Source organism: Arctopsyche grandis, chromosome 1 (assembly GCF_051622035.1).
Source record: "Arctopsyche grandis isolate Sample6627 chromosome 1, ASM5162203v2, whole genome shotgun sequence".
Classification (NCBI taxonomy): Eukaryota; Metazoa; Arthropoda; class Insecta; order Trichoptera; family Hydropsychidae; genus Arctopsyche; species Arctopsyche grandis.
The window spans coordinates 6,584,418-6,610,775 of NC_135355.1; the positions used below are offsets into that span (position 1 = coordinate 6,584,418).

General features: G+C 34.6%; 4 protein-coding genes across 7 annotated transcripts; 2 read left to right on the top strand and 2 right to left on the bottom strand.

The window, feature by feature from the left end:
- Window positions 1-646: 646 nt before the first annotated feature.
- l(3)04053 (lethal (3) 04053) lies at window positions 647-4,570 on the top strand. 3 transcript variants are annotated; one of them, XM_077435273.1, is made up of 7 exons: window positions 699-972; window positions 1,724-2,488; window positions 2,575-2,729; window positions 2,796-3,005; window positions 3,249-3,308; window positions 3,378-3,484; window positions 3,560-4,570. In XM_077435273.1, the coding sequence occupies exons 1-7, from the start codon at window positions 789-791 to the stop codon at window positions 3,618-3,620; spliced, it is 1,542 nt and encodes a 513-aa protein (XP_077291399.1). In that variant the 5' UTR covers window positions 699-788; the 3' UTR covers window positions 3,621-4,570. The 3 variants fall into 3 exon arrangements, with proteins under 3 accessions (XP_077291418.1, XP_077291399.1, XP_077291408.1); XM_077435282.1 differs by having other exon boundaries at window positions 3,288-3,308; window positions 3,560-4,231; XM_077435292.1 differs by lacking the exon at window positions 3,249-3,308 and having other exon boundaries at window positions 647-972; window positions 3,560-4,094.
- fab1 (1-phosphatidylinositol 3-phosphate 5-kinase fab1) lies at window positions 4,049-19,753 on the bottom strand. Its single transcript, XM_077434847.1, has 30 exons — window positions 19,352-19,753; window positions 18,474-18,776; window positions 18,213-18,397; window positions 17,214-17,297; window positions 17,005-17,138; window positions 16,827-16,916; window positions 16,690-16,746; window positions 16,446-16,607; window positions 15,990-16,219; window positions 15,668-15,920; window positions 13,462-13,840; window positions 13,154-13,387; window positions 11,929-12,139; window positions 11,752-11,857; window positions 11,493-11,679; window positions 11,275-11,406; window positions 11,099-11,204; window positions 10,806-11,023; window positions 10,614-10,732; window positions 10,407-10,535; window positions 10,204-10,335; window positions 8,620-8,727; window positions 8,458-8,543; window positions 8,246-8,376; window positions 8,066-8,177; window positions 7,534-7,990; window positions 7,336-7,455; window positions 4,882-5,067; window positions 4,643-4,804; window positions 4,049-4,568 (listed from the first exon to the last, which is right to left on the bottom strand). The coding sequence occupies exons 1-30, from the start codon at window positions 19,673-19,675 to the stop codon at window positions 4,369-4,371; spliced, it is 5,337 nt and encodes a 1,778-aa protein (XP_077290973.1). The 5' UTR covers window positions 19,676-19,753; the 3' UTR covers window positions 4,049-4,368.
- Window positions 19,754-19,932: 179 nt separating this feature from the next.
- LOC143914956 (zinc finger CCCH domain-containing protein 15 homolog) lies at window positions 19,933-22,644 on the top strand. Of its 2 annotated transcripts, none has more exons than XM_077435395.1 (7): window positions 19,933-20,079; window positions 20,598-20,690; window positions 20,770-20,977; window positions 21,074-21,309; window positions 21,405-21,671; window positions 21,765-21,995; window positions 22,067-22,519. In XM_077435395.1, the coding sequence occupies exons 2-7, from the start codon at window positions 20,622-20,624 to the stop codon at window positions 22,268-22,270; spliced, it is 1,215 nt and encodes a 404-aa protein (XP_077291521.1). In that variant the 5' UTR covers window positions 19,933-20,079; window positions 20,598-20,621; the 3' UTR covers window positions 22,271-22,519. The 2 variants fall into 2 exon arrangements, with proteins under 2 accessions (XP_077291521.1, XP_077291530.1); XM_077435404.1 differs by having other exon boundaries at window positions 19,955-20,079; window positions 20,404-20,690; window positions 22,067-22,644.
- LOC143915058 (phosphotriesterase-related protein) lies at window positions 22,479-25,448 on the bottom strand. The gene is made up of 6 exons (XM_077435479.1): window positions 25,300-25,448; window positions 24,569-24,820; window positions 24,240-24,497; window positions 24,005-24,169; window positions 23,674-23,891; window positions 22,479-23,606 (listed from the first exon to the last, which is right to left on the bottom strand). The coding sequence occupies exons 1-6, from the start codon at window positions 25,313-25,315 to the stop codon at window positions 23,475-23,477; spliced, it is 1,041 nt and encodes a 346-aa protein (XP_077291605.1). The 5' UTR covers window positions 25,316-25,448; the 3' UTR covers window positions 22,479-23,474.
- Between the last annotated feature and the right edge of the window lie 910 nt (window positions 25,449-26,358).

A 26,358-nucleotide genomic window follows, 5' to 3' on the forward strand; every position in this document is an offset into this window, starting at 1 on the left:
CTGGGTGTAAAGGACAGCTTGTGCGTTTTACCTTGTCTTTTTACAGCGTATAGATTTTAACTGGACATTTGTCGATTCCAATTCTCATTTTCTTAATTAGAACTTTTCAATTCTGTCCGTCGACCTCCTACTATTTTTACTAACCTCTTCTTATTTAAGAAATATTATACATACATATATACTTACTGCGGGTCTACCTCACGGGACCGAAAATGAAACTCCCGAAAACGCAAATAAGATGTTAAGTCGAACGATAAAAAAAGGGTCTCTCCCCCCCGTCGTACATACTCACTTAATTTGCGCGAGCAGGATACAACAGGAACAAGAGGAATAGGCTTTTCCTCCCGTATTCTGCGCGCGCATATTATACAAGGCTGTATGACAAAAAGAGAGATAATTTCACCGCATGCCACTCATATATATTTTACATATATACATAGTACCGTTTACCATGCACCTTTTTTTTATCTTTCGACTTAAGATCTTTCGATTTTCGATCTTTGCCTTCCGATATTTGCGTTTTCGGGCGTTTCACTTTCGGTCTCGTAAGGGAGACCGACTTACTGCACATATAAGAATTAAAATATTTTTCATAAAATATGTAATAATTTTCGTATTAGAATATGAAATAATTGAAAGTGAATAGATATACAGAATTCAAAATTCCCGAAGGGACAAAATAAAACGCAAATTTACACATCCGCTTATGGTCGTGCAAAGATGTCATTACGATTATCACCGGAGAGGTTTTAAGCTAACTTCAAACCGAACGTCAAAATGTATTGGTGATGGCGCAGGAGGACGAGGCGGGGCCCAGCGGCACCCTCGCCCCCACCCCCACCCCCATGGCCCTGCAGCCCCCTCAGCCCCCTCAGCACCCGCCACCCCCTCAAACCCTCCCCACTGCGGAGCCTCCGCCCCCCGCACCCGCCCTCACCCCCGCCGCCCCCGTCAACGACTTTGACACATCTAGTAAGTGACCCAACCTCAACTCGCACATTTAATAACAATTCGTACCCCACGTGAAATATGACTTGATTCATACATATTACTTATGACATTATTGTTAATTTAGTATAAAAACAATAAATCAAATTTTCAATAGAATTTTAACCTAAAATTATTATAAAGAACCTCATACTTAAGAAACAAGTGATTCATTTATTTATTACTCATCGTTTTTGAATATTCTCTAATTTTTGAAAATTTCTATATCTGTATGTATTATTCCTTATATAATTTTCTTTGTTCTTTCATTATTGACATTTTTATTTACCAAATTGTAAATATACTTAGCCAAAATTAGTAATTACTGAGGTCAAATAATGAACAACTACATATAGATATATATTGCATTATATGCGAGTATGTTTTATATACTTTATATACTCATAATAGTTCAAATACATATCGAAAAATATGTATTAAAAAAAACCAGTATTTATCATAAAACTAGTATGTATATATATGTTGTGAAAATTGTTTTAATTTATTTTATAACTATGGCTATTATATATATTCTGATAACTATCAGTTATCGATACATTGCTAATAGACTATTAATGCATCATCTATTGCATTTACGACGTTGTGTTTATTTACTCGATATACTTGACACACTCTTTTGACGCCTTCAAGTTGGTTTATGTTTGCAAATTTCTTAAAAATAATATTGATATTTATCAAAGTGATGTTGAAATACATTACATTGTTTTGATTTCAGAAACTACCCAATCTCGTAAAGAAGAGAGTCCGTTTTCGTTCAAGCACTTCCTGAAGCGAGATCTGTCTTTGCCAACCACGTCTAGTTCGTACGAGAGCACCGGAGCCAAGCCAAAGATATACGCGAACACGGTTCACCCGTCGCCGGCCAAGGCGAATTTGCATCAAGAGTTTCGCAAAGATGCCAAAATGTCGTCCAGAGAGAGCTGGGCAGGTCCCAGCAACGCCTCATCCGATAGTTCCATAGAATTAATATTAAATACAAACACAGCGACGGAATCAAAAAAAATTCTGGAAATTGACAATTGTGACCTGTCGTTTAGGAGATCTCACACGTCCAGCGACGTTTTAGGCATGCCGTCTTTGCCCGACTTCGTACAGGACCACCTGCTGGTCGAGCAAGCCTATCTGGGCTCCAACGGGCCGTTCACGGTCGACTTTGACAATCTCCCCGACTTCACGCTGAGCTCCAATACTAACTATGACAACGCCCAATCGTCGCACGACAAATCTGATGATTTGAATTACAATGCAAACGCATCAAAGATTGGAAGTTGTAGATCTGTACCTTTAGACTTGCCGAGCTTCGTCGAAGATAGATTGGAGGCCGGCGAAAGGGTTGAAAGACGGTGCAGGCCGTCGCCGCTAGATTTGCCCAACAACCTTTCACTAGACTTGACGGACTCGTTGAATCACACAAATCATCGGAATTCAAACCAAAGATTACCATTTCCCTTAGATCTTCCGAGAAATGAAAATTCCACCGGTATATATCGTCTACATGTATGCAATCAACAACTGATACTTGAAATGAATGCTTGTTTTAATTTTATATCCATTGATTGTTGACAGCTGGCGAATCTCTCAGACTTCCTGACTTTTTACCAACACAAGTTGGTTCGAGTAACACTGGGCCTATAGGAATTATACCGTCGAATAGAGATGAATTAGCTGAAGAAAGAAGACGACGAACTGCAGCTGAAAGAGAGTTACGTTCAGCTCTTCAGGTAATATTCGGCTGGATGCTTGTTTTTTTAATAAAGCAATATCATTGTATCAATTTTTCTTTACAGACCTCGACCCAACTTCGTAGGGAATTAAAAGCCGCTAAGAACGCAGAGCAAAATGCTCGTAGAGAATTGTTGGAAGCTAGAACTGCTAACGCAATATTGGCGCATCAGTTGAAGAGTCGAACCAATCGAACGGGAGTTGCTGGTCCTAGTACTAGTTCAATGTCGGCTTCACACTCTCCAAATTTATCAGAAGAAGAAAAATTTGCTTCGGTGTGTTTAATACAAATTATTTTAAAAACATTTTAAATTTCTTGATTGTCCTTTGTATGAGAAAAAGTGGAATATGACACGTTCGTGAAAAGTAATGTATTACGGTAGTTTAGTAAGATTTAGAAAATAATCAAACAAAGCAGCATGCTGTTTTTAATGTTGTTCCAAGAATAATAAGCCTTATCAGCAATTAATTGCATTGAATTTTCTCATAATATTGATTAAATCTTTGGTTTGTTATAGAAATCATTCAGTACTAATGAAAGTAACGTTAATTTAAAGGCACGAGTTTCTCAACTGAAGGTACTTTATAATCAATTAATGTACTGTATATAAATTTTTGTAAAAAAATTTAAATTGTTTGTATTGTAGGAAGACTTGGCTGCAGCTCGCAGGGAAATTGAAGAATTGCGCGGGATCCGTCGAGGGGCATCAGAATCTTTGTACTTGGCTGCAAATACGGCAGAAAACTCGCTTAGGTAGGCTTTGATAGTCGTATTAAATTGTCGATGAATTATTTCTCAATATGTATATGTATATTTTTCATGTTTCAGAGAGCTTCTGTCTGGTTTAGAACAGTTACGAGGCCTCGCTTCTTCTCTGAATCCTCCATGATATTGATTCCGCTGTAAGGATGTGCTCAGTGCCTAGTGATTGAACGTAATCGAGGCAGCCTGTACGAGCTTTAGATACTAACCGTTGTCGATCTGTAATTCGCATGACATTTACAGTGCCTCTTGTGTTTACGAACGTTTTAATCAATTTTATTTATATAATTTTAGTAGTGTGGTATCTATGATATTTTTACTAAATAATAGACGATAAAATAATATAATGATCAAATATTTATGTATCATTTTTTTCGTGTTTTATTTTAAATGTAAAGTAAATTAGGTTACTGTTGAGAGGATAATTATTAATTTATAAAGCAAATTGTCTGCATAATGGTTTTTTTTTTTGTGTATTTTATCCTTTTAAATTTAATTTGAAATATTTTCGAAATCTCTGTATTGATTTGTTGAATTAAAAACACTCATATTTTATATGTATATAAATAGTGATATTTTTTAAATACAAATTAATCGAACATACATATAATAAATATTTATATAAATTGCACACAAATTAAAATAAACTTCATAAAATAACAGACCTTCAAACGTATATAACTTTAAAATTCCAATATTTGTATAAATATGTAAAAAATATATACAAATACATATGGTAAATAAAATAACAAAGATTAATATCACTTTCGAATTATCGATTTCCACTAATCTATATCTATGTAGTTGAATCACAATTGAGTATCACTAAATTTTATGCAAATAGTTTTATATTTTTCTAAAGTTTATTTAATTTGCTACGTATCAGTGATGTTACATATAAGGCCTTTATCCATATCTTCCCACTGGTTGGGACTTTGTAAAAAGTATTTTTTCATCGCGTTGCAAAACCTCGATTTGTACTGTGCCGGTGAAACAATCGTCGGCAATCCAGATCCGAGGCCCTTTTTGACTATGTGTTCCAACTTTTTATCCCATGTAAACGTCCTAATATAATCTAAACAAAAACAATCAAGTTTAATTACATTCTAAATTGTATATAATACATATTGTGTCGAGATTTGTTCTCACCAATTATTCCTAGGACGAGTTCGTGCTTATCCTCATCCAAACCGACCAAAAGAGAATAATCCATGACATCGTGCGAGGATAGAAATTTTGTATCGCGTTCCACAGCCGCCCATAACACACCTGCAGAATGCGATTGTAGATACAAAGGACTTTCCCACCGTACTGTAAAATATATTGAACAGGTTAAAAATTCAAGTAGCTACTTTTAAATAAAATATGTGTACACATGTGGAAATTACAATTGAGTAAATTTTCATCGAGAAGCACTACGTCGGGCGATCCTTGTTCAGCTAAACGGTTTCTTTGGGCGCCTTTCAAGTCAAAACGTCTACTCAAGTCGCATCGACCGTGCCAAAGATTCTCCATTACTAAAACTCCTCCGCCTCCTTCCACTCCTCCCACACGATACACTCCGACAATTCGTCCTTAAATTTTAGTTTAAAAAATTATTTGTAAATTACTTTGGCTTTCGTTTTCTACAAGTGTTTTACCTACTGGTATTTCAACGGGTAGTTTTGGAAAGGAGTTGTACATAATTTGAAATTATAGTTAAAATCAGGGCTGTGGAGACGTAGTCGTAGCATTTCAAGCAGAGTCAGAGCCGTAAAAAATCAACCGACTTCGACTCCTTTTTATTTCCTTTAACCCTTTGCCCGCGGCAATAAATATAGCGAACAAGCCCTGTACGCGGCACCTTTTTCGCGAATTTGGTAATCGAGTTTTCGACCTTAAATACAGATTTTAATATTTACTCAAGTAGCCAGATATGTTAATTAACACAAAGTATTATTTTAAACAATAAAATACATAATATGTCTCGTAGTTTTGGCTTAATTGTCGAATAATCATTCTTCATACAATTGAGACGTATCGTCGCCATTGTTCAACAGACGTGACGTCACATAAACGAGATTTCAGTATGGTTCCACAAAAAACTAATTTTTGACTGGTATATATGAATTTTAAGCAAATCGAATAGATGGCATTCAACTCTCAGTAATATATTCAACCAATTTTGAACCTTAAAACAGTTGAAATAGGCGCATATAAGGCTCAAAATCCCGTGCAAAGTTCAGAAATTCTATGGAAGACAGCCGCGCTACAGACTTGTCGCCCAAAGCTTCCATAGAAGACGGCCGCGGGCAAACGGTTAATTAATAGTATGGCGGTATGTGTAAACTAGACTCCAATTTAATTGAAATAAATTGAAATTTAATAATCATCACATATATATAATATCGCTATTCTGTCTCTCTGTCTGAAATAACGCTCGCCGTACTACATATAATAGTCGTTTCGATTCGACATACATATGTATGTACATCACAGCCAAACCACTGCCAAAACGTATATACGAATACAATAAAAAAAGAAAAATACTTCTATATATACTATTGGTTACCAATGTTTCCTCTTGGCAGAGAATTTATCGCCATCTATTGAAAAATTATTTAATTAATCTTACTATTGGTGTTTTATATTGTTTACAAGTAGGTAGGTAGGTAGTTTTTAATTTTTTTTCATATTAAACAATTAAATATAAATATGTTTAAAAGGTATTTGAAAAAAATTCAACTGTGTGGCGATCGAACACATGACTGACGACACATTTCTTTTAATTTTTTTTTATTTAATAACTTAATATGCCAACACCCATGCGATGATATACCATCGGGTACAACACTAATTTCTTTAAAAAAAATTATGAATTAAATTATATTATAAATAAATCGTTGAATTGCACGTATTTTGATGTGTTGTCGCCAAAACCGATTGTTTTCTCCCTCTCATACTATTTTAATTTAATTTTTTGTTAAATTGATTTGTTTGTGTATAAAATTCATACACATACACTATGAATGTAATTACTTTTTATTTGTACCTATCTCATTGCCAATAATTCAATAAATTGGGTTACATGTCAATTTTTATTAATTGTTTTAATCCCTTTAATTTGTTATGTTTTGAAAATCGCTACTATTTGTATTACTAACAATTTCATACATTGGCAAGAAAAATCGATTTTAATAAAATCGTTCAAATCAGAGTCGAATCATAAGATAAAGTCAGAGTCAGTAAATTTTGAAGCAACTCCACAGCCCTGGTTAAAACTTACAACCTTAGTACATTGTATTGAGAGAAATAAGATGTGATTTTAAAAAGTGACTAGTGTTTAAATAGGAAGAGAATTGCATTAGCAACTTAATTCAGTCCGTATGTTCTAATATATTAAACTTTTTTTCATATTTATCATGGTGCCATTACAGGTTTCCCCAAGGCGACATCTATGACCAAAATTGTACTATAGAGGGTAGGTGGTCAATTTGGTGAGGAACCGTTTCAACAATGAAATCAGATAAATTGGCAAACTCTGATAGGAAACAATCGACCTGGAGTCACATATCCATGGTCTGGCCAACAACACCGCTGGGCCAGAGATCGAACCCATGACCCCTCAGTTGTGGGTTGATACCCACCGAGCTATGCTATTTGTAATATACATATGTTAAATATCTTATACGTACATATCTAGCAGGCGGGGTCCATATGTTGTTCATGCAAAACTCAAACCGAATCTAACATGGACGTTTTTCAAGTGTCAATGCGAACGGAGTTAATGAAGGGTACTTCATATGTTGAATTCAGTTTGAGTTTTGCATGAACAGCATGTATGGATAGACCGCGCCTAATACCTAGTAATGTGGGATAATTATTTTGAAGACAAGATTGAATGTACGCAAAATAGTGCGGGGCGAGGTCCACAAAAAGGTTGAGCTCTAATTTTGACATCTCCTTCAAAATGTAGCGATCATCTGCGAAAGAATATAAATAAAACGTTATACCAATTGCCATTCTAATATATACTGCTAAAATTAAAATGGCATGAGTGCCTGTCGTTTTTGAGAATGTAGATCCGGATTTGCCACCTCTGGCGGCCCACGGTACGCAACGTGTCAATGATCTGATGAACGCCTCTTCGATCTCGTTAAACGACTCCAAGTTGCTGTTGACTTTTCCGTGATTATCTTTGGCGATTTTCTTGAATTTCTCCTCGGACAGTTTCTTAACGCCGAGAATTGGAGATGCTTCGACTGAACTTTCACGCTCATTTGTCATAGGCTGGTTGTGGTCAGAATCGGATTCCTTTTGAGACAGCGGGCAATGATCAGCGCTCATGCTGAAATTACTCATTACATCTTCTTTACTCTTGCTGGCGTATTCATTTTGCTCGTTGGCTTTTAGCTCAAAATCGTTTACGATATCAGTATTGGATTTAAGCGGACATAGAAGTAGAGATCGCAACTTTAAGAATTGTATCGGATGATAAATACGGCAAAACAAACCGTCCTGAAATTAAAAACAGCCATTTAACATTGTATAATAAAATATATTAAACAAACATCCCCAAATTGTACAACAAACCTTCAACTGCACATCGATATGTTCGATGATGCGAGGATTTTTCGACTTGCCATCGCTTTCTACTTTTCCTTTAGCATTTCCTGCGTCCTTTTCTTCCAAATCGACGCAGACCCTAATAAATTACTTAAAAATAAGCCTGTAACATTTAAGAAATAGTAAATTGTATGCATTCTGTATTACCCTTTCATTTGTGATACTGAATGAATCTGCTGATGATATTGTAAGGACGCTAGAGCGGCGGCTACCAACGAACTGACTTCACTAGCTATCACAACTACCGGAAGAACACCTCCACAAAGCACTACGCCATTCTGTAATACATAATTAGTTCATATATTATATCATATATAATATGATAATAACAATCTTTCTGCGCTTGAAAAATTATTTACTTGGTTTGATGGCTGCGAATTGCTCAACAGTTGAGAAATAATCGTCCGTAATCCACGACGATCGGCTTTATCCTCCTCTTCTTCATCTGAAATTTTACTTTTACTATGTTATATGTACTACATATTTTAGTACTATGTATGTACATATTAAACGTTACAAACCTTGAGTTTCAACATCGCTTGAATTAGTCGATAACACTTTATCTATGAAAACGTCTACATTATTAACATCGGTCTGGGAGGAATCGTCCGATTCAATTTTTCCATCGACTGAAATAAAACATCAATAAAACAGTGTAAATATATTCTAGTTGGAATATATTCCATCTAACCTGGTACCAACTACCTTTATAGTTGAAGCGTATTTTTGATCGTAATATATATATTTTGAATAGTTGGAATATATGCTGTGTAACCCACGTAAGTTGATTCATATGGCGAATTACATTCCAACTGGTCAAAATATATTACAACTGAAAATACAGCTCAACTATAAGTAAGATGGAGACGTTAGGTTTTCGTGAAAACGTCACTTAACTAGTAAATTAAGTTTGAAAGTCACAATTTTAATTTGAATACATTCTTAGAGTTATCTTAATACGGCACTTGTTACCTTAATTCGTAATATCTAGCAAATATGAACACATATTGAATTCTAAAGCATTCGTATTAACATCAGATCTGTCAAAGCCAAACTATTATATTAAAACTGGTGCACATTATTGAAAGTGTATTTGCGCTTGTATATATAGAATTTACTAGTTGAATTGTATTCGAATATGAATGACCTAAAACGCCTAATACATTTCGACTAGGGGTTCCAAAAAACCGCCCGAAAGAAAAAGCCGGTTTTCGGTTTTTTTATAAATAAAAGCCGGTTGGCCGGCTTTCACCGGTTTTAGAAAATTAAGACTTTTTTTAAGTTTAAAATTTTTATATCGAAAAAAAAATGTAAATATATATTATATTATTCAAAAAAGATAGTTTTTTATGAATTAAATTGAGTTATAAACATTATGAACTTTCATAAGATCATTATTATATATTATTATTACAAATATTACAAATAATACAATTTGTATTATATGTTTATCACAGCTGTAAAATGGAAGATCCTAAATACGCACAAATAATTAAATGATTTAAATAAGCTACTATCAAGAATATATTATTAAAAAAATAAAGTGTAACCTCGCAGAAAAACTATAATTGTGGAATCGTGAATAGATATTAAGAACTGCTAAGATTCGCTCTGAGGTTCGTTCAACGTTGAAATATTTCCATCTTTCGTTGTTTTTACGCATCTGTTTTAGCTTAAAAATCCAAAAGCTTTACAAACCGTTGCAAATTTCGGAAACAAATTCATTGGCATATCGATATCACAAACACAATAATAATGTTTTCTACCTGAAGTTGGGTAGGTCATTGAAACTACATACTTTCAATAATATTTTATCTTCGTCCATTACAAATCTCAAAGAAACTGCCAAGTACCTTTTTCAAGGTACTTGGAATATTCAAAGAAATATACGCCTTTTACCTAAGAGAGTTTAGATATATAGATTTATTTTGATCTTTCATAGAAATTTTAAATTCGTAATTGTTAATTTTGAGGAAAAAATTATTAATTAAAGAAAACCTTAAAAAGCCGGTTGATCGAGCCAAAAAGCCGGTTTTCGGTTTTTTGAAAAATGTTTCGGTTTAAACCGGCTTGGAAGCCCTACATTTCGACTATAACATATATACCAATATTATCTTGCTGTATTTTAGAATTTCCTTTTGGATTAGTCTGCACAGTCCATTTATCCAAAGCTTCTTGAAGCAGCTTCTCTCCGATAACAAGAGCGTCAGATATTCCCCATAACCAACGTACGACACCTTTAAATATTATATAATTTATTTAATATGACAAAATTTCTAAAGAGAAAAAAAACGATCACAAAACTTACCAGCATTTGAACTTTGTTCTTGTAACACTGATGAAGTGAGATTCAACTGAATTTGTTCTATATGCTGTTTAAAATTTATTTGCTCCTTGTCTTGCTCACCTTCAGCAATATGACTGAATATTTCATGACCTTTAATTTAAAAAATAATCTTTAACTAAAACTACATAGACTTATAGTTATAATAATATTCTATACAAAAAATCAAACCTTTCAATACAAAATCATTGATTTGATTGATTAAAAATTCACGCATATTACGAGTATTGTAATGTGTAGTCAAACTGGACGGTGGAAGACAAATATCCCAAGATTTTATCTTGTTATATCTATGACAAATTACAAAAGTGAGCACTCAATATAAACACAATACATCAGATACATATACAAATTCAATATCACCTGAAACATGCGGTAACATTTCCGCATGCAAAATAGTGTGCGTAGTGTTGATGAAGGGAATGATGACAGGAACGATTACGGGTATAGCGAGGAGCGTGGAGACGAAGCTCCAGATATTTAGCGAGGGATATGGCCAAAGATACGGGCCTCAGACACGAGCTTCCTCTTCCGCTGCCCCTTTCTCCGCATCCCATACATCGGCACCACCACATAATACTCTGATAAAAAATGCCGTCAGTAGTTTTGTGAACTTGATATGTACTATATTTAAAACATATTGTATTATAACATACGGGCTTTCCTTCTTCGTCCATTAGCAACTTTGATGGCACTCCAACGGTGGAACTATTTTCAACGGAAACGCACGTCACAGTCACGCAACCATCTCCATGGACAAATCTAGATCAAAGACAAGTATTATAATGGGATTTTATTCAGAATTTATGTAAAATTATCAATTTTTACGCACTTTCTAACGTGATGCATGAGCGGCACTTGACACGATGGTGACGGACAAGCAAACTGTTGAGCGAAGCAATGTCTTTCAAGAAACTGTCCCAATGAAATATCATTCACACCGTACATTTCCATACGAACGATCCTACAAAATGTTGTGTTTGTAAGTGAAATTTTGTTTATGTGTTATCTAGGTTTGAGATTTGAACATTTGTACAAAGAAACACTTACGAAGGATTGATGCAAAAGTTGGGAGCGTTCGAGGACCTAGCACTGAAACTGTAAAACAGCAAATACATTCTCTGGTGCTGTTCTGGATTCAGAGGATCGTCCTGGTTTGCCGTCTTCACTGTGTCGGACAAAGTATCCTGTTTTTCATCTGAATTTTTGGCAAAGCCAATCTTCTTCAATATGTTACCTGCATGAGGATTTCCTCTCATTAATATTACACTTCATTAAAAAATTTAATCTTACATTGTAAAATAACCACCATTTAACAAACGACCGCCTATTGCTCGGTAGTTGGCCAACAGAGAACGAACCCCCGGGTCTTCCACAGTGTGTGATATAGCTTCAGTCACAAACTGATGAGCATCCTATTAAAAAACATACAGATACGTAAAACTTTCAACATTTCAAACAAATTGTTCAAAAAGCTATTAAGTACCTTAGTATAAATGTCACTGGGTACAGATTTGACACTTTGCTTTCGATTGGCCGCTCTCGGTGTCGGGGGAGCTAAAGGCGTAGGTGTGCAAAATAAAGGTGTGCAATAGTAATGCTTCAAAGAACATTGATGGCCTTCCTCGCTTTCCAAGTATGGAGCACAGATACGAACATGAGGAGACATCGACAGCACCGTTTCATCGGCGCTCCATCTTAAACGACCAAAACATTTTAATATAATATGCTATATATTTGTCAGAGAAATTCCAAGTCCAAAAAGGCGTCCGACAGGGATTCAAACTGTATCCTGATCTTTTTAATATATATGAGGATTACATAATGAGAAGTGGAATAACAATAGGCGGCAGAAAGATTTCTAACATAAGATTTGCAGACGACACGATTTTAATGGCCAGAAATGAGGATGAAATGGCTGAACTATTCCGTAGAATAGATATATAGAGTAGACACCTGGGTCTAGAGATAAACAAAAATCTTATTCGTTGAAAAATTTGACTCATAAAATCCAACGCTCTAAAAGACAATGAGGAATTCGACGACTTTATCTACATAGGTGCCTTGATCTCAAAGGAAGGAGGATGCCAACAATCCGCAGAATAGTAGGAATGGCGAAAATGGCGATGGTCAGTCTGGTAAAAATATAGAAGAACCGCTCTATTGTGAGATGATTTCTGGTGTTCTCCATTACATTGTATGGAGTCGAGATATAGACCCTGAAAAAGAGAGAAAGGGACATTCTAAATTTGGTGTTGGATACCGCAAGACGCATGAACATCTCCATCCTCAAATAGCTCGCAGTTTTAGATAGACTCTGCACAACATGTCGGAAAAGGGTTCTTTCGTAATTTGGTCATATGGCAAGGAAGAATGTAGAGAGTCTGGAGAGATTGGTAGTCACCGGAACGCTGGAGAGAAAGGTCTCCCAAGAGATGGTCTGACCAAAGCAAAGAACAAGCAGGATCGTCCCTTAAGGCTGCCTTCAATTTGGCACAGAACTGGGAGGATTGGAAGCGGATCGTCCATCAAATTCAAAATGACATCAATTGACCACAACGCTCAGCATTGAGTAAACGAAGAAGAAGATATGTGTATTTATATATACCAACGAATTTCAGAAAACTCTTTGTTGTGTAGAGGCGAGTTCAGGATCTAAAATTAGTAGACACCACTGCCTATAACTAGAACATAAATGAATAACATATTACCGATTTCGCAAGGTGTCCGATTGCGCATCGTAAGTGGCATTTTCAATTGCACTCTTCGGCGGCAGAAACACTTCATCGTCACCTGACATTTGTCTCGACCGGAGTGGATCACTAAAATCGTTTACAGTGATGCCGCAGCTCATCGTTGGACCTTTTTCACTGTCGTTCTTCTTATGCGAAAGACCTGCCTTGTTAAAGACGTCTGAGGTGAGCGGATCGGTAACGGCTATCGAACTAAAAAACAAAATTTCATATTATAATATTAAAAATAAACTATATTTACACGTTATATTTCATCAAATGCATACAGTTTGGATTCTTTGGAATCGACGTTTGCTTTTTGAACTTCGATCGCATTGATGTTGTCGTCTACATTGTCGACTATGCCGCTGTCTAAGAAGTCGTTCAAATGATCGTTCATTTCATCTTCAATGTTGGCGTCCTTCTCCGGAGAATTGTCTTTGGAATTGTCGATGAACATCAACGAAGCGCTCGATATGGGAAGTGTCGCAGACATATCCTTGAGCAGGGAGCTCTCCAAACGCCAATTATAAGCCGCAAGTAGTACAAGACTAATCACTTTCTTCACACGAGCCAATTCGTCAGGAGGAGCGCCACGAAGAATTATACTACAGCCTTTTAAATCTTTATCGTATCCCTCGATAACCATTAAAGTTTTACTTTCAACTGAAAATAAGTCACATAACGTACTTATTACCGATATACTACAGACATCTATTAACTGATATACATATTTTGTAAAATTATTATTATATATATAATGATGTTATTCTGTGTGTGTGTAGATAACGCTCAAAGAACATAAATTTATAAAAAGCCCAAGCTTTGTATAATTTAATTCACCAGCCCAGCCAAGAGTGGAACTATTTAAATTCAACGACTTAACCACTAAGCCAACGTTGATTCTTCAAAAGGTCTTCTTTTTGTCAATAATAATCAAAATTGCTAACGTCACACCATATAAAAAATACGTTACGGTAATTTTATTTAGCGAGGTTTTGAACCATTTTTTTCCATTTTGAACCATTTCAACCAATATAATATTAAATCTATATATGTATGTATATAAAAATGAATGTCTGTGTGTGTGTGTGTGTCTCGAATAGGCTCCTAAACCACTGAACCGATTGCGAAGGAACTTTCAGGATTTGTTGTATGCATGTCCGGGAAGATTACTGTGAAAAAAAACGGTAAAAACGAGAACGGGAATGGGTGTCATTGCAATGCTATAATTTCAAATGTTTTCGCATCGCAACCAACGTTTTCGCTGCCTGCGTTTTTCCGACAAGTGGGAACGGGAATGGAAACGGGAACGCGATAGGGAACGGGACGGGAATTGCATGCGTTATTGTGGCGTTGCAATGCATGCCGGGTTCAGCTAGATAATTATATTTTAAAGGTATTTGAAAAAAAAATACGACCACGATACAAATCGAAAACATGACAAATACATTTGCATTCATCTCTCGACCAAAAGCATTTTCACGAATATAAGAATATATAGCAGTATGGTTCAGTGGTTGCGTTTATGTTCAGCACCGAGAGGTTACTGGGTTCGATTCCGTGCTAATATTTAATGCTGCTGGTTAGACTTAAATATTTGTGACTCCAAGTCGATCGTTCCCTATCAGAGTTTGCCAATTTATCCGATTTCATTGTTGAAACGATCCACCATCAAATTAGCAAAAACTATCCTACCCACTATGTCACAAATATCTGAATTTGATTTATGTACAATATGTAAAAAATTATGTACAAGTCTAAATCATCAAGATTAATTCATTAATTAATTAATTCTTAATTTCGTGTTCTTCAGCCTCTCAAAATACAGCGATTTATGTAATAAAAAAATGCTGCAATGTTTGTAATTAATTGTCTAGGAAGGCGCATTGGGGTTTACCAGTTAGGCCTTTCTGGTATATGTATATCTATGTAAAAATAAAATAAAATATGTATATACGGGTCTACGTGACGAGTCAGAATGTTAAATTACAGAAAACACAAATATCGGAAGGCAAAGATCGAAAATCGAAAGATCTTAAGTCGAAAGATCAAAAAAAAAGGATGCATGGTAAACGGTACATACTAACTTAATTTGCGCGAGCAGGGTACAACAGGAACAAGAGGAACAGGCTTTTCCTCCCGTATTCTGCGCGCGCACATTAAGTGAGTATGTACCGTTTACCATGCATTTTGATCTTTCGACTTAAGATTTTTCGATTTTCGATCTTTGCCTTCCGATATTTGTGTTTTCTGTAATTTAACATTCTGGCTCGTCACGGAGACCGGTATGTACATATGTATAATGTGACCTATGATTTCGATTCCGATTTTTATTGAATAATTTAATATGCCATAACCCATGAGATGATATTTCATCGGGCTTATCACAAGTTGATTTATACATAAATGCATTTGAATGAAATTTTGTAATATCTACATACAATAAAACTCGGAAAGTGACTTTGTGTGTATAAGATTTAGCTGACTTACAATTTTTTAAGTAAAATGCTTTACAAGTGCCCAATCGGGGTGCTCCGACTCTTGCATCTATACTCGTGAGGATATCTGCATGTGTACACCGAGACAACCGATGAAGTGTGGGTGCGCGCACTCCAATCACCAATATTTTTCCATTGCGAAGAAGCTCTTCTTGGGCTATTCGCGATACGCTACCTTGCACAATGACAACGTCTGGTGACAGCGCTAAAATACGAGCACAACAGTTGCGGAGATATTCTTGCTCCTGAGAAAGGCAACAAAAATCAGAGCATTAAAATTATTCAGTTAGGCGTATGAGTTTGTCGACAATTACCTGCATTATGACAGGCTCTAGCGAGATAAGTTTGCCTTCGTCTCGTTGATATACGAGTGAGCACCTCAGTAGAAGTATTCTCGGAGAAGTCAAGCAAGTAGGCATTCCTTTGTGTGCGACATTTTTGCTAAAAACGACACCACCAATAGCACTAGATTCACGCATAGATCCTCCAGCTACACGTTTGACCCGTACGCATCGTCTAATATCCCATTCAGCACTTGTTGTATCTATAAGAAACACTCAAAATAAGTAAAACATTGAAATATGAAATCCACATGTATCAAAGCAATCCAAAATGATGAAAACGCAGATCGAAATAACCAATGAACGAATATGAAAACAGTAAATTCATACTACGAAGCAAAATTTTAGACAAATCAAGTTCGAAGGTTTGGATACCACTTTTTCAAAGGCTTTTGGAGTGCTGATGTATTATAAAATGAAAATAATAACCAGGTGTTATCATATTCGCAACTTGTTGACACAATGGCAATAATATAGGAGCCCATGCTAAATTCAAACCGGCTCGGGTTAGTCCTTGTACTAATAGAAGTCGTAAATGTTCCAATCCCGATGATGCGACACTTTCGCAACACGATTTAGTATCTTCGCCACCTAATTAATATGTTAAATAATAATAAAAGGTTAAAAATAAAATAATACAGTCGATTTAATCTCTATATAAAAATATTACTACCATCTGATTGAAGCGGAACTTGATTTTCATGCTCGTTCATAATTTCATCGTGATTATCTAAAACGAAGCGATCAATAAATAAAATAAAATAAACAAGAATAACATGAGATAAGATGAATCATTTAAAATTGTGTTACCAGGTCTTTGTCCTCTGACTAAGTGTGCTGAATTTTCTACCAGATTAAGATTCAAACAATAAGAAGATGTACTGCCAGTCATCTTGCTGTCTTTTTTTTATTCATATGCAAAAACATCACACAGGATATAAATATACATACTAAAAACTTGTTAATACAATTTAGACAATCATTGTACCTGAATCAGAAGCGGCCAAAATTGGAGGATTTATAGGTCTGTATAAAGCATAGTCAATGAAAGTTTGATGCTCCGTCACGCATTCAATTAAACCTTCCCTCATCAATAATTGGCACAAATCACTCGCTTGTATCCTGCAATTTATCATGAAAATAATTTTCAAGTCAAATTTTCATTATTGAAATAAAATACCACAAGACAATATTGACCTGGTAGGAATGTTTCCATGTTCTATAAGCCACTGTAAAATATCACCACCTCGCCAAACTCCGGTATATCGAACTAATCGGTATCTTTAATAAAATAACATAGTTAAAAATCATTTTCATGTTAAATAGAAATTAATTATGTAAGATGTATTTACTAATACAGTTTTTGCAAGCCTATTTCACCCTTTTGCAAATGAAATTCACCCTTTTGCAAATTAAATTCATCCTTTTGCAAATTAAATTCATTCTTTTTCAAATGAAATTAATACTTTTGCAAATTAAATTAATCCTTTTGCAAATGAAATTAACCCTTTTGCAAATGAAATTCATCCTTTTCAAAAATCGTATTAAAAAATAAAGAAACCGAATTAAACAATATGTGCTTTTTATGTATTTTAGTTTAAACTTATATTTATATTTGTACATACATACATACAAATTTATTTAGAAGGTGCAAATATTATTTTTATTTTCAATTTTTATTCAGTTAATCAAGTTAATACATACATAATTCAGGAAATATGGTTATTAAAAGTATGTTGGACGTTCCAAGCTCGATGGCTTTATATTATTTATATTATATTATAATTATAATTTTAATTTCAACTTTTAATAACCATATTTCCTAAATTATGTATGTATTAACTTGATTAACTGAATAAAAATTGAAAATAAAAAAATAAAAACAATATTTGCACCTTCTAAATAAATATGTATGTATGTATGCACAAATATAAATATAAGTTTAAACTAAAATACATAAAAAGCACATATTGTTTAATTCGGTTTCTTTATTTTTTAATACGATTTTTGAAAAGGATGAATTTCATTTGCCAAAGGGTCAATTTTATTTGCAAAAGTATTAATTTCATTTGCCAAAGGATGAATTTCATTTGCAAAAGGATGAATTTCATTTGCAAAAGGGTGAATTTCATTTGCTAAAGGGTGAAATAGGCTTGCAAAAACTGTATTGCAAAATGTGAAGACAGTAAGTAATACCTTTGTAACTGAAGAGGTAGAGATAAGCATAAATGTCTATATGTGTCTTGAAGTGATACTTGACGCGAAAAGCCAAGCTCACCGTTAGGATCGCCAACAACGGGACCCTCTTTAGCAGTTTCAACACCACCGCCTAATAGAAATCCTTGTTCAGATGCTTGAGTATTGTCTTTAGAATTTTTTTCCTAATAAAAAACAATCAAACAAAGTGAACAAATTTAAAATAGGAATATTTTCATATTATATTCAGCTATGAATTACTTTTAAATTTTCCTGCAACACTTTTAAATCAGCTGAAAGTACAGTTCCGCTGTCTACAGATTGTAAATATCCCAAAACTATTTTGCAACAATACGTGCAGACTCTGAGTCCACCTGCACAGCCACAAACGTGACCTGGTACCCGGTGGGAGCAACAGCGGGCGCAAAATATTTGACCGCAGACTCGGCAATGATGACGGCGACGAAAAGCACTGAAACGAATGCCACATTCGTAACATTCTCTAGACACATAGTCTGGCATCCAATAACGTGCTTGCTCAGTGTCTGCGTAACGTGTGCCACTCTGAAACAGAAAAGAAAATACCTAAGATCTGCATGTTACAAATGCACGTTTTATATACTGACAAATTAGCAGAATTCAAGCAACATCAATAATGATTGTGAGAAAATATTAGCTACTGCTAAAATATATATTTAATAGAAAACATATAACAGTCGCCAGAATTGAAAAAAAAGTTGTGTAAATAGACCTTCGTCCTCGTTGGTTTTACAAGCAGAAAAATCAAGAAAAAAAGAAAAACCAAGCATGTTGGGAGGATGCATGATAACTAGAGAATATTTTTTGGAAATTTTAATTTCAACATACATATAATGAATACTTTTGATACACAGCCAAAATTTTATCTATGATATTATACCAATACAACTTCATAAATTTAAAACAGCAATCATTCAAAAATAACACAATGATGTATATTAAAAAATTCAATCCAATCAAACTTCAATCGTCATTCATTTGTATGGAGTAAAATTAGAAATTAGTCTTTAATTATTTGAAACCTTCATGCATAAATTTTGTTCGCTAACGAAGTTGTGATATCCTATTTTGGAAAGGTGAGTAGTGTTAATATTACAAACCGAAGTCCGTAAAGCAACCAAGCTACTTATTGTCTTGAGTACTTTCTGAAGGCTGCGACCCTCTGAAAATTCATCAGAATATTGCGACGACGTTCCAGCCTCTATGTTGACCGAATCTTCTTGGGCGGGTCCACCGCCAGTATTCTGCTCTTCTTGAGATTCTTCGGGCTTCGTCTTCGCAGTGACTGGATTGTTGTCTCCAGCGGCCAACCTTCCGAACTTGAACAATTTGGATATCAAAACGGAAACTCCAGTTTCATTTTCTTCTGGACTCAGGAGAGGGAAGTTCGTTATTTGGGAAACAAATTCCGATGGTTTTTCCATTTTTGCAGCCACTAAATGACATCACATAGAGCATGAGCAAACACGAACTGTCACTTGTTGACATTTGGCAAATGTGCTGGGTTGTCAGATGAAAAAATTTTCAAATGTGAAATAAATGTCAAAACTTTAGTTGGTTGAAATTGTGCAAATTTTACTTTTACACACTGAACTTATTTTGAAAACGAATTATTAATTGCGGATAACGTGTTATAAAAGTATTTTTATTGTGTTGTTACGAAATTTGATAGACGGCAAGCAAGCGGGAGTTCGCATATTTGCGAGTGGCAACACTGCTCTAAAGTGCTAACACCTAACCTGCTTCGTGGCTGTCGATTGTCTCCGGGTTCTTCCCGTTCCTTGACATATCTTGAAGGCAAATTGCCTCGCTTTTCTCAGAATCTGCTGTGAGTATTTTGCATCAAAATCTGCCAAAAATACCTCACGTCTATATTCAATTTCAAACATTCGCTCTACTTTTCATATCACCAATTGTCCAATTGATCTTGCTTAGGTTATCTAGATATATATTCACGTGTAAGATGATTTCATTCTTTACCTTCGCACTCGCCCATTTCTGCTTAAATTATCATTTAGAAATGTCTTTGCAAAGTTTCGTAATTTGAATTTTGACATAAAAAAATTCGTACTGAATGTTTGACCCAGCTCTGGTTGATCCGTATGTTCCGTTTTTTGTTTTTTTTTTAGACAATATCTATGCTTCGTTTCAGTTTATTTGGCAGTAGCAAGAAAAATACGCGATTCCTATTGATTAATTAATAGGATTCGCATATGTGAAAGGATCATAACAAAGCTTGTCGATCGATAGAAATCGACATCTATAGGTTGCTAGCTGCCAAGTTAACTGAACTGTTGTGATTTTCGTATAAAGATATTCTTAGAATAACTCAGTTTTTTTTTCCAGTGTTGTACAATAATATAGTTAATCATGCCGCCTAAAAAAACATCGGCTCCCAGCAAAAAGACGGAACAGAAGAAGAAGGAAAAAGTCATTGAAGTAAGTGTGCAGTTGTTTCATCAATGGTTATTTTTATTTATGTATCACAATTAATTATTGATTTATTTTAACAATTAAGGACAAGACTTTTGGATTGAAAAATAAGAAAGGCGCGAAGCAGCAAAAATTTATTCAACAAGTTGAAAAGCAAGTCAAGAGTGGGGGAATGCATCCTTTGACAACTGCTGATCTCGCCGCTAAAAAAGCCGAAAAGGATCGGAAACTAAAAGAGGAGCGAGAGCTCGGCTTGACGCCTAAAGCTGTGGCCACTCAAAAAGTCGATAAAGGTTCTTATTGTCAATATACATATATTAGACGAAGCACAATATTGTTGCATTTTAAATTTGACGGGATACGATTGAAGTGATGTAATTTCCTAACAGGTACAGATCCGAAATCCGTGGTTTGTGCGTTTTTCAAGCAAGGACTATGTACCAAAGGTGATAAATGTAAATTTTCTCACGACCTGACCATCGAGCGTAAAGCCGAAAAGAGATCGCTCTACGTGGATATGCGTGATGATGAATTGGACACCATGGATAATTGGAATGAAGAAAAATTGCAAGAAGTTGTGGAAAAAAAACATGCAATGGCGAAAAATGTTCCCACGACAGATATTGTTAGTACATGCATGTGTAGTTTAATGTAGAACATTAAACAAACAAAAGTTTTAACATAGATATTTACTGATTTTATATCAATTTTTGTTTTCAGATTTGCAAACACTTTTTGGAAGCTGTTGAAAAATCAAAATATGGTTGGTTTTGGGAATGTCCGGCTGGAACTAAATGTATATATAGGCACGCACTTCCACCTGGTTTTGTCCTCAAGAGGGATAAGAAAAAATTAGATGAAAAGAAAAACGAAATATCTCTGGTAGATTTAATAGAACGTGAGAGGGCTGCTCTTGGTCCAAAACAAACTAAAATTACTTTGGAAACATTCATTGCATGGAAAAAGAGAAAACTTCAAGAGAAGAAGGTAAATTATTTTCTTCCGAGTGATTGTCGAAATCAGGTATACTGAAATGGTTATTATAAACTAAATTTATACATAATACGGTTTTTATTATAGGACCAAATGACAAAAGACGAAGATCAGAAGCGTTCAGAATATCGTGCCGGTAGAAATATTGGCTTATCTGGTAGGGAAATGTTCAGTTTCAATCCCAACCTGGCAGCAGATGATGAAGATGATGAGGAAGGTGGTCAAACTCTGGACTCGAGAAATCTCGCAAGAGATGATGAGGAAGATGGACAATATAAAGAATTGCAATTGGATTTGATCACCCTTGAAGCCACCGAGGTTCGTCGATAACTATATTTATATTAATTATTCATTTGAAGACATGTGACGATTTTAATATTTTCTTTCAGGTCGATGGAACTGGTACAGTTGCTATTGACAATAGACTTCAAGAAACCAATAGAATCAATAAAGACGCGATGACGAACGGCAGTACTCATTCCTCGTCTGAAACTAGTGAGTCTCCAACTGGGGACACTGGTCCTATTAATGAAAACCTTTTCTTAGATGATGACTTCGATGAAGAATTGCAGAACTTGGATCTTGATAAATGAAATTTGTTTAAATTAGAATAATTATGAACTGTCACTGCAAAGAACTTTGGGTACCGATGTCAAAAATGGATATTAATGCTTCCAATTATTTTATTCAACATCAAAATGTGTATAATTTAAAAAGAAATTCAACAGCACACTAACGTCAAAAGTAATTTTTTCGCAAATTACATAATACATACATATATAAAAAACATTAATGTTTTATATGCATTATACATATAATAAATGAATGCAAACATCGAAATTAATTATTGTTTGATTTGATTACGTGTTTTGTATGGGGACAATTTAAATGCGCATTTATCGTACCTTCCATAAAATTTGTGTGAATTAAATATATTATATCATTTAAAAATATAAATGTACGATTTAAAAATATTTTTTAATATATTAAAGAAAACCAGCAATAGTAAAAATAGTTACACTTAAAAAAATAAGACTCATTTGAAAAACTACAAATACATTGTTTTAGAAAAACTACAAATCCAGCGGATGTCGCGCAAGTCACTAAAATCTCGATCACGGAACATCTGGCACCCAAAAACTCCATCAATTGAAATGCACACACGTCAAATATTAATAAACGAGAACATGAGTGCCAGATGTTGGGTGATCGAGATTTTAGTGACTTGCGCGAAATCGCTTTTTGCGGAATAATCTGTTTACCGTTTTAATTAGGTCGGCATTTGATAAGTTACTTTTACAGCAGAAAAATATAAAGCAAAGTAAAATGAATGAAATGCGCATTAACGCGTCCTATATGGGATCTCGCATATATTCACTATCGCGACGTGCCACGTCTCTTGAGCGTTATAATGACTAAGCGCCATATTTTTCATTTATCATTCAAAATTTTTTAATTGTTAAATGATTGAAACATTTTATTTCATACTACAAATAAAATATAATATTACTTAATGTAACAATTTGTATTTAACGTAAATATATTAATTTAATGCGCAATTCCTTTTATTTGATGCGCAAATGATTCGTTCTAAGGAGTAAAGTTATTTCTAAGTGCACCGCTAAATCTAAACCTGTTATTTTATTATTGAAATCTCTTTGTGGGGATCAAAATTTGATTTTCCAATGAATTGTTAAAATTCAAATAATAAGCTTTAAACGAATAGTTATATATTGTTTTTAAAGATATGCCATAAATTTTGTAAATAAAACGCTATTTAAAATAAAAAAAACCAAACTAAAATCCCAACCAATTTGCTGGATTTTTAATCGTTATTTGATCAATTTGTTCATCATCAAATCCTCTCATTTTCATTTTCGGCAAGACGTTATTGATAATGTGAGAATATCCATGACCACCAAAATCAATCTGAAAAAAAACAATGCTTTTCAATAACACAAAATAAAATGTATCCATAATAGAATTGAAAACTGACCAATCTGTGTTTTGTATGAATATCATGCGACATTAATATTCTGTCAATTTTTCCTTCATCAACCAACTTCTTTATTTTTGAAATACGTTGAGCATCTGATGGCATGTCGGTTGGCAAGTGAAGCTGATAGTGAGAAACTTCCACACCGAAAAGATCCCATTGGCAATAACATCCAATCTTGCTGAATTCCAATACCGATTCATCATCTAGCAACGTCCCTGTAATAGTAATACACAGTTTACTTCCTACACATATGTATATTTGAATCCATAATCATTTTTAAAGAACTTGTTGTGTAATTTGGTTTCTGAAACCCTCATATAATACTCACTATCTATGTGAGACATGACAGCTTTGTTTGCTCGACCACCAGCTTCCAAATATAAACGCATAACTTCAAACGGTGCAGCTTTGTCTCGATGAGGATGAAAACTCACACCGCAGCCTAATTGTTCCTGTATTTCACCAGTTGCTTTGATTACACGCTTTTCAAACTCTGAAAGACGTTAATTGATTCACATTCATACTTACTAAAACCTACTAATCGTATAACATAAAATGAATACCATGTATCGGCCAAACGCTGGCTATTTCTCCCATAAATCCTGCTTTAATAGATTTATCAACATCGTACCCAACAGTCAATTCCGTCATCATGTGCTCGTATATGTCCTCATTTTTCATTGACAATGTCGATTGATTTTGCAAATCAGCTACATAAAAACCCGTACCGGCTACCACATGCACGTTAGTATTTTCAGAAACATTTTTCAACATTTGCACACTTCCATTTAAGCCGAATGTGGTATTTTCAACAATAGTTCCTGATGATGCGACAAATATAAAGTATGCATGTCTTAATTTGAATACGCTACACTTATCTAGTATTACAAACCTCCACCATACTTTTTGTAGGCTAATACATCATTCAAGACGGCTTCATTGGTAGCCGATCCGTCAAATTTGAGATTATCTTTGGACGAGTAAGGCATTTGCCTGATGAAGCCCAAGTTTTGTAATGAGATGCATCCCTCATAGCGACTCTGCAAATGAACTGGTGGCGGTTTGTAGAAGCAGGTGAAGTCCAAGGAAAAGTGCTCATGTGTTAAAGTCCGTCCTAGATCACTTGCATCCACGAGACCCAAAACTGCATTAAAATACAACGAAATTAATACAGAATGTTATATGATTTAAAAGTTAAAACAGCATTTGAAATGTAGATTTCTGTTTTCTATGGTCGGCGTCTCGTACATTCTTGGCGAAATAATTCATACTATTATTATATACGATAAATTTCGGTTTGTTCTATTTATGGTGGTTGATTTAATACACAAAGCCTAAGACAAAAATAGTCCTATGAAAGAACTTGGTAACCTTTCGAAAAAACGTATGTGTATAAAACAAAATTCATTCAATCATTATGTCATAGATCATACACATACTCGTATACCTATTTCTATGTACATACCAATTCAATCACAAACACAAATTACAATTCGTTCATTTAATTTGAGACTAATAGATACATAGACGAGAATAGAAGGGGATTATGCAACGAATCAAAACAAAACTTTTTGACGTTTGAGAATTCGAGAAAGCAACTTACACATGGAAGTGCATACTCACCAGTTTGCACTTTCATTTTATAAAATGACACTTTGACGTTGCGCTCGCTCACGATCAGAATTGAAACTAGCGAGTCAAGTGGCACCAACGAGAAGCTTATCTCACAAATAAGCAAACATTACTCTTCTGATTGTGAAAGAAAATAAACCAAATAACAAACTCCATTATCATACATGCTCGCTAATATTATGTTGATAAAAATTATTTATGCAATTTGAATCTCGACTTTAAAACCACATACATACATACATATGTACACAGAGAAATGTAATAATATTAATAGAAGTGGTTTTAGGTGTTCTTTTGTTGTCAAGTGACATTCTGTCGACGGACAGATCTAAATAATTATAGCATCAGTCGTATTTGACGCTTGGTGCTAATTTCATTTTAGCCCTTTGAATGCTGTGAAACAAGTTCATGAGCCTGAAATACGCCGATATGCGTTGTTTTTTGAGTATGTAAAAATAAACAAGAATACTACCCGCTAAGCCTTTCCAGAAAAAGAAATGTTATATTAATAGAAGTAGCTTCAGACGTCATATTGTTGTCAAGTGACAATTGTCCACAGACAATCCTAAATAATTTTAGCATCAGTCGTATTTGATGCTTGGTGCTCGACGTATGTCCGATAAAAACTTCTCTGTTTGTTTATATTACTCGCTAGATGGGCAAGCATCGGTAAAAATTGCACAATGCATTCAAAAACACACAATAAACAACATGGGATACATTTTTATAAGTAAATTGAGTATTGATCCGATTGTATTCCGTGCGATGTAGCGTATTTATAGAGACGTACCGCGTAAAATTGACAACAATTATTTATTCGTAAGGGCCCCTCTATTCTTATTACATATCTCTGTATGTACATGAGCGTATCATCATATCATCATTTTATAATATAATATCGCTATTCCGTATGTGCGTCTGTCTGTCTGAGATAACGCTCTCCGTACTAGAATAGTCGTTTCGATTCAACATATGTACGTCACAGCTAAACCACTGCCAAAACATATATACAATACAATAACAAAATAAAAAAAACTTCTATATATACTG

Excerpts from the sequence above, each read along its gene's own strand:
- LOC143914956 (XM_077435395.1), top strand. The coding sequence starts at position 20,622 with ATGCCGCCTAAAAAAACATCGGCTCCCAGCAAAAAGACGGAACAGAAG. Across the intron at positions 20,978-21,073 it reads CACTCAAAAAGTCGATAAAG|GTACAGATCCGAAATCCGTG; the intron begins GTTCTTATTGTC and ends ATTTCCTAACAG. Across the intron at positions 21,996-22,066 it reads TCACCCTTGAAGCCACCGAG|GTCGATGGAACTGGTACAGT; the intron begins GTTCGTCGATAA and ends ATTTTCTTTCAG.
- fab1 (XM_077434847.1), bottom strand. The coding sequence starts at position 19,675 with ATGGAAAAACCATCGGAATTTGTTTCCCAAATAACGAACTTCCCTCTC. Across the intron at positions 10,336-10,406 it reads AGAACAAAGTTCAAATGCTG|GTGTCGTACGTTGGTTATGG; the intron begins GTAAGTTTTGTG and ends TAATATTTAAAG. Across the intron at positions 8,377-8,457 it reads ATTCGCAGCCATCAAACCAA|AATGGCGTAGTGCTTTGTGG; the intron begins GTAAATAATTTT and ends TATGTATTACAG.
- LOC143915058 (XM_077435479.1), bottom strand. Across the intron at positions 24,170-24,239 it reads CAGCGTTTGGCCGATACATG|AGTTTGAAAAGCGTGTAATC; the intron begins GTATTCATTTTA and ends AACGTCTTTCAG. Across the intron at positions 23,892-24,004 it reads TGTCATGTCTCACATAGATA|GGACGTTGCTAGATGATGAA; the intron begins GTGAGTATTATA and ends TTACTATTACAG.